Below are 12100 nucleotides of genomic sequence, written 5' to 3'. Positions count from 1 at the left end.
AATGCTCAGCTTCAGGCTCAGCCCTGACTTGCTCTTGATAGGGTAGCAGTTAGCAAACACCCAGGGTCAAGACCAGACAAAGGGCATAGAGCAGGATTAGATTTGAGAGGAAAGTAAGGCAGCATTGATGATGCAATCGATGAACAGAATTCTGATGTCAAACCAGAGACACAGTGATGACAGACAAATTAAGAGAGGCCCAAGTTTGACCAATAACGTTCGTTTTTATTCTTTCTTGTTTGCTCAGTGTTTAGTTTCTTTTAGGTTGTAAGTCAAAAGTGTCACCAAGATAAATTTAAAGTAGACTTTCAACTCTGCCACCTCAAAAATTTTACAAGGAGGAAACCCCCCCAAATCATGCAAACAATATTCATCATCAATCATCCTAGAATCAGACTCATTAAAGAAAACAGAGAGCATGAAGAAAAGAAGGAAGTTAGAGAAAAGTGGTATTTCCCCAAATTATCTTGCTACCTACAGGCCTTGGTTGAAACCGTATATCTATTTGGTACAGTTAACGCACAGCTCTGAACTGCTAACCTTGGGAGGGTCTCTTGAAAAATTAGCATCTACTTGGTGTCTGGTACCCTGCCCTGTATCTTTCAGGTGTACTGTCACAGTCCTCATAGGAAATCATCGACACTGAAGCTGGATTAGGAATGTTGGCACATATCCATGATTTTGACAACGTGACCAGTGCAGCACCTTATCTCCTAACTATTTGCCTACAATCTGTCTGATGGAGCCAGAAATGCTTTTGGCTACAAGCTATCATAATGTTAAAGGAGACTAAACAAAAAAGAATTAGCTTCTCCCACCAAAGAGCTGCTGTTACTGCCACAGCTCAGCGACACTGTGCTACGAGGTTGCTGACTCTGACGTCCCACAATGTCAGCTGAAGTTCCAACTGATGCAAATGTAGCAGCATATGGGTCCATGGGATTAGCCATAAGGGCCCCGGTGATTCTTCAAATTGAAATGTCTTCATGACTCTAACTACTGACAATGATTTTGAAACTTATTTCCTTGCCGATACCCAGTGACGAACAATAGTATTTGGTCCAAGGCTTAAATTAGGGCCCTGGATGGACATGGGAGAAGATGGGGGGGTGAGCTTACAAATTTCCTATTTGTTCCTCCCCATAGCAGGAACTGTAATTTGGCACAAGTCCATGGCTGCCTGCACGCCAATCTGGAACTCCAAGAACTCAACGCTTCTGCTCCCTGTTTGGGAACTACAACTCAATGCAGAGATAAGTGCGACGTCTATCCAGACAGAAGCTGTCAAGTTGGGGAGTTTTACACCTAATCTGATGAAACCTCTGGGGTTGAACTCAGCATTGCTCCCTAATTTCCCTGTTGCTGTCTGATCCCACACCCCAGTCCCCCTGCTCAAGAAAAGCCAAGCTCTTCACCACGGCCCAAGAGGCGCTAGAGACCTTTCTAATGTCACCTGTCACACTCAGCCTGGTCATCCTCTGACACACTCCAGTCTTAGTGCCTCTGCACTCACTTTCCTTTCTGTTGAGGATGTCTTTCTATCCCCAAACCACAACTTCCCTCATTTCATTCAGATCTTTAAAATGTCACCCTGTCAGGAACACTTTTTCTCATGACATTGCCCAAAGAAGCTGCCATCCCTCTTCCCCATTCCTGTATCCTCATCTCCTTTCCTCCGTTTTTCTTCACACCACTCATCTTTAACTATCCTATAATATACAGATGCTTTTCGATTAGATAGGCCTATACCCCAACCAATCTGCCTTAACTTGAACTATCATATTGAAAACGCATTAATGTACCTAACCTACCAAACACCCTAGCTTAGCCCCACCTACCTTAAATGTGCTCAGAACACTGACATTATTCTACAGGTAGGCAAACTTACCTAATGCAAAGTCTATTTTAGAACAAAATGTTGACTAGCTCAATGTAAGTTACTGAACACCATACTGAAAGGGGAAAAACAAGACTGGGTGTATGCGTGTGGTTCTGTAGCACTATAGGGTCAAAAAGTTGAAAAACGATAAAACAAATTATACTCCAAGGAATGGCTGTACTTCATCTAACTTTGCTCTCCTCCCCTGTTATGCAAGCACACAGGGGCAGGAATTTCTGTTGGCTGAGGCCACAGCAGTATCCCTCTTTTACAGAATAGTTCCTGACAACACAGTTGGTGCTCTCATTCCTGTCTGCGGCTACATGATACATCACAGCAGATACTCAGTGCTGGTCAAATGGATGAACACATTACTGCACAATTGAGGAAGTGGTCCCCTTTCCACTGGAGGTCTCAGTGCTCCCTAGTGCCTCCTTGTGGCAGACCTTGGAGTTGCCCCTCAACATAATCACAGAAATTTTATTTACAACACAAGACTGGAGTGAGAGAAGGGAACAGTGGGCAGTGTAGGGCTGGCAGAGCCCTACTTTTGCTCTCGTCTCCAGACGATGACCATGCCACTGGCGTCACTGGAGGCCAGCAGGCTCTCGTCGCAGTTGAAGCTGACATCAAGCACAGGCGCACTATGGCCCTGCAGCTTGTTGACAGCAGCCTTGGCTGCCCGCTCCACATCAAAGAAGTGAACACACATATCCTCACTGCCTGTCACTGTCCAGATGGGAGGGAGAGAGAATCAGGAGGTTACTGTGGTACCCTAGTAGGAAGTCCTTGATGTTATGTGAGGTGCGAGTGCCTCATGTAGCTTGGGGTAGTCTAAAAGGAACCATCCCTAGATGGGAGGTCATCTGCCTCCTTTGGTTCTGTGGGTGGAATGTGAGTTTTTAGGGAAGTGTGGAGTCTGTGTCTCAGCTATGAAGTTCCCAAGCTCTTTGTGGCTCCATTTCTAAAGCATCTAGGCATGATATCACAAGGTTCAAGAAGTCATGGCATCAGGGTGTTATGATGACAGAGCCAGGCTGCACTGGTGTCTGTGTCTTCCCCGTCACCCAGGTCCCCTGCTCCTGAGCACTCACCCACACAGGCCCCCTGGCGGAATGACATGAGAGGGCAGAAGATACTGCGCACAGGATGTGAGCTCTGCTCAATGGGGAAGCTTCTCTTCAGTTGCAGCGTCCCTTCGTTGTCCACCACTCTGAAGAGAAGGCAAAAGAAAGGGTCAGGGCACAAGCTCAGCCCCAGGAGATGACCAGTTTATGTTCTGAATCCTGTGCCTGAGATATTTACAATGTTCAGGAAATTCAGATTTGTTTCCACTTGGAGACAGAGTCTTACAATGTTGTACAAGCTGAGTCTGAACTCAGACATTCAAGTGATCCTGCTTCAGCCCTTAGAGTGCTGGCATCATAGGTATATATTATCACCCCGAGCATTTTTTCAATTTATTTGTTTTCATTTTATGTGTGTTGCTTTTCTGCCTGCATGTATGCCTATGCACCATGAGTGTGTGTGTGTGTGTGTGTGAATATATATATATATATATATATATATATATATATATATATATATATATATATAAAACCAGAGGAGGCCAAAAGAGGGCATTGGATCCCCTGGATCTGGGATTAGTCAGCTGGGTGCTGGGAACTGAACTTCAGTCATCTGTAAGAGTAACAGTGCTCTTAAGTAGTGCTGCTAAGCCATCTCCCAGCCCCTAAGTATTTTTTTATACTGTGTGGTTCTGGCTGACCTAGGACTTGCTGTCGATTGGGCTAGCCTTGAATTCATAGAGCTCAACCTCCCTCTGTCCCACAAATACCATGATTTAGGGCATGAGCCTTTCCCCTGCCCAGAGACAGGGTTTCTGTGTGTAACAGCCCTGGCTGCTCTGGAACTGTCTTTGTAGACCAGGCTGGCTTCAAACTCAGAGATCCATCTGTCTCTGCCTTCCAAGTGCTAGGGTTAAAGGTATACGCCACCATGTCTGGCAGGGCATGAGCTTAAGTCCAGCTTTAAAAAGCCTAATTTTTTGAAGTGAGTCTGGTCATTAGGTTTTGTACCCTAGCTACAGTATTGTAACATGACAGAGATGGTGGGAAGAATGAATTCTGTCCCCCAAAGCAAAAGAACAAAAAAATAATATAGGCTGTGGGTGAATATCAGTGGCAGAGTGTTATTAGCATGTACAAGGTTCTGGGCTCAATTCCCAGCACCAAATCAAGAAAAAAGAAAGGGAACTGGAGAGTTGACTCAAGTGGGTAAAAACCTTTGCTGCCAGGTCTGACAACTTGAGTTCGATTCCTGGAACCTGCATGGAAGGATAGAACAGACTTCCACAAGTTGTCTTCTCACCTCCATATGCGAGCACTCATACTGGCATGCACATACTCAGAGAAAGAAATGAGAAAAAAGTTCAAAACAAAGAAAGGGAAACAGTGCTGGTATTTTTATTTAATTATAGTATTGGGAGTGGAATTTGCAGCCTCATACATGCTAGGCAAGTGCTCTGCCACTGAGTTACCTTCTTAGCCCTTTCTGTGTTTTGGCTTAGTTTTCTTAACTGTACAATGGAGACAACAACAGTATCTGCTTCCCAGGCTGTTATTATGAGGATTAAATAAGATGGTATGCATGCAATTCCTGGAACAGGGCCTGGCCATAGCAATGTTCATGTAGGGGCTCATTACTGCTACTCCTATTTATGTTGCTACTGATATCATAACATCCTATTGTACATTGTACAATGTGTACACTGTAGGTCATGTTATCACCATACTATGGTGTGTGTGAGTGTGTGTAGTTGTATGTGCGTGTGTTTCTGGGGATAGAACCCAGGGCTCTGCACTTTCTAGGCGAGCACTCTGCCAAGCTACATCCCTAACCTTACCATAATACTATGAAGTCAGACCTCTGTCCTTGGTGAAATTAATGTGATACAGACAGGTCTTGTTCCACTCTGATGGGAGGGATGGGCCCTCCATGCCCAGATGGTCCCAATGTAGGAGGAACCCACCTGTAGAGCAGCAGTTTGTTGAGGCAGGCATTGATGAGCAGTGAGGGGTCCCGTGCTTCACGACTGACCCAGGATCGGGCGGAGATGCTGGTTACAGGGCTGCCCTCATGCACTACTAGTCGCTTGGCTTTGGTCAGCTTCCCTGAATCAGTGGAGGCAAAGGTCAGGACAAGGACTGAGTTCTGGGAGAATAAAAAGGGAGGTTGCCTAAACATAGGTCTGTGGCCTGCCTACCTGTGGCCATGTCAAAGAGAAAGGAGAAGATGCTGCCACGGTCATCACCTGCCCAGAGAAGCCGGCCAGGGGCATCAAAGGACAGGGCAAGGACACGGCCTGTCAGCTTGCTGGAGCCACCCTTCACTTTCTTGCCTGTGGAGATGTTCATGACATGCACATTGTGCTTGGCATTCCCCACCTGTGGGTGGAATACATACACCATCATTCCGACCCATAGAGTCTTTCCTACTGCCACAGTAGGACTATGGCAGGCACATTGGAAAGGGACCCAGGCATAATTCCTGCTCCCTAGCTATCCCCTCAATAGGCTCACAATAGGCCAGTTGCTCATGAGACTAAGGCAGTCTCAGAGCCAAAATGCTGCCACTTGGCCAATCTGACAACTTGGGTTTACAATATCCTTACATCTTTCCCTTGCACTCTGGACTGCCCCCTTTTGAAGTCCATGAGCTACTACCCTTGAAGTGAGACAGAGCCCCAAGAAGCTCTAGCTCACTCATGGCCTGTTGTCCCCCTATATTTCAACTCCCTACCCCCAGGCCATGCCAGACTTTCCATGTCCTTCCTCTGCGCTCTGACCAGTCTGTCTTGGAGTCTGACCACAGTGGGGCTGCCACTGACAGACTAAACGAGCTTTCAGCCTCATCATCTGCTCCCTAGCAGCAGCCTCTGTAGACAGAAAACTGTAAGACTGTGGTTGATGGGGACAGAGGAATCCCAGGGTCATGACCCCCAGCCCAGCCCAGTCCAGCCCAGAAGTCTACCAGAGACAGCAAGGCCATCCCAAACCATGAACTGTGCTTTTTGTTGATCTGTTTCTCTTGGAGTCTGACCACAGGCCTGCTGTGACAGGACTTGGGAGTATTAAATCTTATACTCTGGTGCCCCAAGACAGCCCTCCAGACCCAGCATGCCCGCCCTTGGTGAGCAGGTATCCTGGAACCTGACCACAGTGAGGTTGTTGTTGACGGGCTGGAAGGTGCAGCACAGCAGTTCAGCGCCATCAGGGTCAGGGATCTCACGGATGCAGCGGCCGTCCTCGGAGGCCCAGATGCGCATGGTGGCATCGAGGGAGGTGGACACGAGGATGTCATTGGAGAGGGACCAGGCGAAGTCGGAGACGCCACGCGTGTGGCCCCGTAGCACATGAAGCACAGTGGGTGGGGCAGGCACCAGCTGGCACAGGGAGATGCTGCCATCCAGTGAGCAGCAGGCCAGGCGGTGCCGGTCGTCATTGGCGAAGCGCACCCTTGGTACTGCAAATGCCAAGGAGCCATTTGTGGGAGTCAACACATTCACTGAGCACAAGGAATGGTAGCCTCAACAAAGGGCTTTCCTTGGCTCCAAAGGCAGTTGTAAACCTTAGAAAGCTCACTGCCAACATGCTCTTTAAATCTTAGCAGGTACTTTGAGGACTACAAAGGTCTTCTGCAATGCAAAAATGCTTGTACCGCATTATTGAGGACAATAATCAAGTTCTCGGGAGTTTGTAAAACCCTTCACAGAGTGTGGCTTACTATGCCCTCTGCAAGGAAATTATCATTGGCAAAGGCTTCCCAGTGACTCATGAACTCAGGCAGCCTGCTAAAAAGGGCTCTCTTGAGTCTCTGTGGCTCTTCACAGTACCTAAAGTTATACAAACTTTGCAGACCACTTTGTAGGGGGCTTTTGCATTTGCTAATAGTTTTGTGAGTGGTAATTTCTCCTGCTGAGGTACGGTGCCAGAAACCCTGCACTAGAAAAAAAAATCGATGTCTTGGGTAGTTGTTTGAACAAATGTTTGGTGATGGGTCCCAACACCCATTAGCTTACCTGCCTCATCCACGTGCTGGTCAAAAACATGGTACATGCCTGCAAAGGCATAGTTTTCACTCAGCGATGTGTCCCCAGCCATGGCCCGGCTTGCCTCTGCCACCGATGTGGGTACCACACTGCCGGGAGGCCTGAGCCCCAACAGGAAGTAGGGGGCAATAGGAGTTAGGTGTGGGTGTTCAGACTGCCATATCCCAGGGCCCCTCTCCTCCTGTTGACCCTCCACCCCCTGCCTGCCTCTGGCATGTACCTGTCCTCATAGACTGCCCGGTTCATTTGTGCCTGCAGCTGGTAGGAACCTCGGCTGACAGAACGGCGGTGTCCTCGGGCCCCCAGGGCTCGAGGATCGTCTTCAAAGTCCTGCAAACAAGAGAGAGTCAGGGATGGTACATACCTCTAATTCCAGCACTTGGGAAATTGAGGCAGGAAGATCACTGAGCTCAAGGTGTGCCTTGGCTACATAGAGAACCACTGAAGTCTGAAGCCTTCAAAAATACGAGCAGACCTGATCCCCCCTCACCAATGTGGCGCCTGCCATGACTATCACTGCTTGCTTGCACTGCCTCAGTAGTTTCTTCCCTAGTGCCCCTGTTTCTGTCCTCACAAAGAAGAACTACTTTGCCCCCAGAAAACCACTCAGATCAGTCTTCCACTTTAGTCAGGTTTTGTTGTCATCTCTTCAGAGAAGTCTTCCCTATGAAACAGTTTCCTCCTTTAGCTCAAAGTAGTGACTTTTCTTTTATATGTTTAAATGTACGATTTTATTAATTTATTTTTACATTCCGATCCCAGTTCTCCCTCTCTCCTTCCTCCTACTCCTCCACTTCCCCGCTCCTCCCATCTGCTCCTCGGAGAGTCTACTCCCTCAGGAAGTCTACTAAGTCTGTCCCATCATCTCCTTGAGGCTGGACCAAGGCACCTCTCCACCCCCACCCCCGTGTCTAGGCTGGGCAAGGTATCTCTCCATATAGAATGGGCTCCCCTAAGTCAGTCTGCACATTAGTGTTAGGTCTTGGACCCACTGCCAGTGGCCTCATATATTGCCCCAGGCACCATTGTCACCTATATTAAGGGGGTGTAGTTCGGTCTTAGGCAGGTTCCCCATTTGTCAGACCCGAGTGAGTGACCTCTCACTAGCTCGGTCAGTTGATTCTGTGCATTTCCCCATCCTGGTCTTGACTCCTAGTAGTGACTTTTTATTCTTCTTTGCTATGTTAGGAATAGAACCATCAGCCTCACACATACTAGGCAAGTACTCTATTACTGAAATACATTCCTGCACCAAACTCTCATTCCTTTTTGTCTCCCAAGTCGATTTTATGTTACTATCACAGCATTCTCTACTACACCATGGTAATTATCAACTCATTAATCTGACTTGTTCTGTTTATCTAATTCACTGCCTGTTTATCTTGCTTATTGACTTAGTTGCTATATTACTTCTTAGTCTTCTGACACTGGAACAGTACTTTTGTATGTCGCCTGTGTTGGACAAAAGACTGGTGACTATGGAGGTAGGGGAGATACATGGCAGGTGGTGCAGTCAGGCGCTCACCTCCATTCGGTCAAGGGTAGTGCGGCTGCTGCGGACAATGCTGTTGCTATAGGCACGGGCACTGCCTGGCTCAGAGAGTGGCCCGTAGCGCTGGCCCAATAGCTGGCCCCGTAGCCTCAGGTACTGCCGACGCAGTGCTGGGGGGTGCCCAGCCTTGGCATTCTCCCGCAGCAGCTGGCTGCGCCGGCGAATATACTGGGTCCGAAACTGTGGAAACGTTGGTGTGCGGTAGGCGTTGTACCTGTGGGGTTCAGGAGGCAGGGCAGGCAGCAGGCACAGGACAGAGGGAATAAGTCAGCTCGAGGAATAGGGTAGTGTAATGAGGTATTTGGCAGTGATTGGGATGTTAAGAGTGATTACCAGTGGTAAAGGGGGATTCTTCCTGGTACTGTGGTGGGGGTAATATTGCATTAATAACGGGTATGATGAAAAGGTCAGTCTGGATACAATATAGTCAGTTTGTAGCTCTGTTGGGGTCAGTCTGGGCCAACTATATTATCAGTCTAGCATGATGACAAACATCAGATTGGCAACGGAGGTTAGGGCCAGGGAATGACAGAGGTTAGTATGGGGTAGCAATTGGGTAATAAGAGTAGGGTAGTGGTATCAAGAGAAGTTGGGGAAGAGGATTGGCAATAAGGAGCTAGATAGGAAGTCACCAGCCTGACTTCCACTACCCACCAGAAGACAGTCTCTTTGCGCATGTCTAAATCTAACCGCATTTTCCCAGCATGCTCTTTAGAACCCTCTTTGACCAGGCCACTTCACCGCTGGAATATTCCACACCAAGCTAACTGCGCATGCTCACGCAGCCGCACCAGCCAAGTTCTCCGCCCAGCCTCACTTATCGCCATTGCTCATGCACCACAGTAAGTTCCGCTCCCATGGGCTCCAACCCCACGCCTCACCTCGCGTCCACTGCTAAGACTTGCTGCCACACCGCGGCCATTCCCTGGCTTCCTTCTATGGCGCGTCTGCCTGCGGAAGCCTGCAGGGCAAGGGCTTGGAACGCCGGCGTCCCAGGCAGAGGAAATCTAGTTCCGCCCCTTCCACCAGGTGACAGTTGCCATAGACACGAAGTCCCTCCACACAGGTGATGTCGCGAAATCCCACTGGGTCGCTAGCATGGTCATCACCCCAGCCCTGCCTTTCCTGGGCAGCACTCTTGGTGACTCACAGCAGCAATTCAGACATGACCCCGCCCTCCCCAGTTGCCTTAGCAACGCCCCTCCCCCACCTAGCAAGTCTTGTTTGACATTCCCCACCCATCAAGCCCTCTGCCTCTGCCTCCCCTTTTCTGGTCCTAGAGCATAGCCTAGGACCCAGGACCACCTCCGGGGCTGCCCCTGGCTCTTGAGGCCCCCGGGGCGGCCCAGAGCCCGGTGTCCACCGGTTCCTTCTCTGCTCCTGTCTCAAGCTCCAGGCAAGATGGCTGCCTGCAACCAGAAAGAGCTGCGGAGCACAGAGCAAATCGATAGGAACCTTTTCTAGGGCGTGGGAGCCTCGCAGGCGCATTAAAGGATTGTAGTTTCTAGTACAAGGACAGAGGCTCCACCCCTTGAGTTCTATTCATTTCCCCCTTGCCACCGTTTGTATACACAGGGGTAAAGTACTGGGGTCAGAAGGACAGGGTGAGCACGTCAACCACTTGCTAAAGATCAGAAATAATGACGTTCTTGTGAAAGCAGCACAAATTTGGCCAGGCAAAACTTCAATAAAGTCTATGAAGAGATTGACTCCTAGAACACTGTCTAGTTCTTAGAGCAGTGATGACTCTCTGGACACCTATGTGATGAGAAGAATCCATTCGTGTGTTTACTGGGAGTAACAGGATTTGGATGGCTGCCCCTAGGAAACTTTAAACTTGAGTGTTTTAAATAACAAGATGCAATTAGGAAAAAACAGCTTTGGAGTTCTGACCCAAGGAAACAATCCCAATTGTTTAGAATATGTATTTCAAATATTCATCTCCAGGTCAGGAAGATAAACAGAATTTACAAGGCTGAAATTCAAGATGTAGGGCTAGCATAATAATAATCCTATAGAGGGGGTTAAGTGGGGGGGGGGGGAGACAGAGGTAGGAGGATCATGAGTTTGAATCCAGCCTGGCCTACATAGTCAATTCCAGGCCACCCTGAGCTACATAGTGGGAGTCTGTCACAAAAAGCAAGCAAGGTGGCGATGGCTCACTGGGTACTGTTTGTTGCATGAACTTGTTGTGATAAAACACTGACCAAAAGCAACTTGAGTGAGGAAAGGGTTTATTTCACCTTACAATTCCCAGGTCACAATCCATCAGGAAGGGGAGTCAGGGTGGACAATCAAGCCAGGAACTGAAGCAGGCACCATGGAGGAACACTGCCTACTGGCTTGCTCCCCAAGGCTTGTTGTGGCCTGTTTCTTCATACAGCTCAGGCCCACTTGCCCACAGGTGGCACTGCCCACATCAACCATTAAGAAATTGCCCTACAGACATCCCTACAGGCCAATCTGATGGATTTTATTGAGGTTCCCTCTTTCCAAATGACTTGTGTCAAGCTGACAAAAAAACTAACCATCAACTAAGTACTGTTTTTAGGTTGCCTGAAGTGAGGAATAAAAATAGGTGAACTCACTTTGTAGATCAGGTTGGCATTGAGCTCAGAGATCAACCTGCCTCTGCCTCCCAAACGCTGAGACAAAAATCTTTATTTCAGGTTTGAGCCAGGCAGTGATATGACATGCCTTTCACCCCAGTATTCACTCAGAAGGCAGGGGCAGGAGGATCTCTGTGAGGCCAGTCTGGTATTTGCAAGAAACCTCAAAAAAAAAAAAAAAAAAAAAAAAAAACCCACTGACATTCTGACATTTTAAGTTGGTCAGTGGTTGCTCAAAACAGTACTCAGGAAGCAGAGGCAGGCAAATCTGAGTTGAGGGCCAGCTTGGTCTACAGAGTTAGTTTCAGGTTAGTCAGAGTTACACAGAGAAACTCTGTTGCAAACAAAACAGTCAATAAACCAACAAAATAAAAAGTAGGTCAGGCTGGCCTTCAATTGGATATGTAGCAGAGGATTGATTTGAATTTCTGATCCTCCTGGTTTTTTTTGGTTTATTTCGTCTTTTACCTCCTCACTGCTGGGATTAAACACATGTGCCATCATGTCCCAGATCTATTTGAATTTTTCTTGAGGCTCAGTCTTGCTAAATTTCCCAGGCTGGCCTGGACCTTGTGATTCTTCCAAGTAGTCAGGATTACGTTATTTATCACCACATCCAGCCAATTAAACGTTAATAGGAATGTTGTGAATCCTGTTATTGAACCTGGTCTATAGAATTAAATGGTGACATTCTGTTTACCTCTTTCTTAATATAAAGAATGCTATCATCAATGTTTTACTTCTTTGGGAGGGTACACCCATACTACAGTGCATGTGTGGAAGTCACTGGATGACATGTAGTTGTCAAGTCTGAGTCTCAGGGATCAAGTTCATGTCCTTGGCTTTGGCAGCAAGAGCCTTTCCCCATTGAGCTATCTTGTTGGCCCTTCTCTTTTTGAGCGCTCTTTCAGGACGGTTCAGGTCAGATACTACAATCTAATGATAGGAGT

At 47.9% G+C, this 12100-nt stretch overlaps 1 protein-coding gene across 2 annotated transcripts; it reads right to left on the bottom strand.

Moving 5' to 3' along the window:
• Positions 1 to 204: 204 nt before the first annotated feature.
• On the bottom strand, positions 205 to 10108 carry Wdr13 (WD repeat domain 13). 2 transcript variants are annotated; one of them, XM_051179682.1, is made up of 9 exons: positions 9423 to 10108; positions 8515 to 8755; positions 7210 to 7319; positions 6960 to 7090; positions 6096 to 6403; positions 5145 to 5325; positions 4911 to 5052; positions 2974 to 3092; positions 205 to 2608 (listed from the first exon to the last, which is right to left on the bottom strand). In XM_051179682.1, the coding sequence occupies exons 1-9, from the start codon at positions 9461 to 9463 to the stop codon at positions 2424 to 2426; spliced, it is 1458 nt and encodes a 485-aa protein (XP_051035639.1). In that variant the 5' UTR covers positions 9464 to 10108; the 3' UTR covers positions 205 to 2423. The 2 variants fall into 2 exon arrangements, with proteins under 2 accessions (XP_051035639.1, XP_051035640.1); XM_051179683.1 differs by lacking the exon at positions 9423 to 10108 and adding an exon at positions 8875 to 9416.
• Between the last annotated feature and the right edge of the window lie 1992 nt (positions 10109 to 12100).

Source organism: Phodopus roborovskii, unplaced genomic scaffold, assembly GCF_943737965.1.
Source record: "Phodopus roborovskii unplaced genomic scaffold, PHOROB, whole genome shotgun sequence".
In the NCBI taxonomy this organism is placed as follows: domain Eukaryota; kingdom Metazoa; phylum Chordata; class Mammalia; order Rodentia; family Cricetidae; genus Phodopus; species Phodopus roborovskii.
This window is presented reverse-complemented; position numbering and strand designations above follow the sequence as displayed.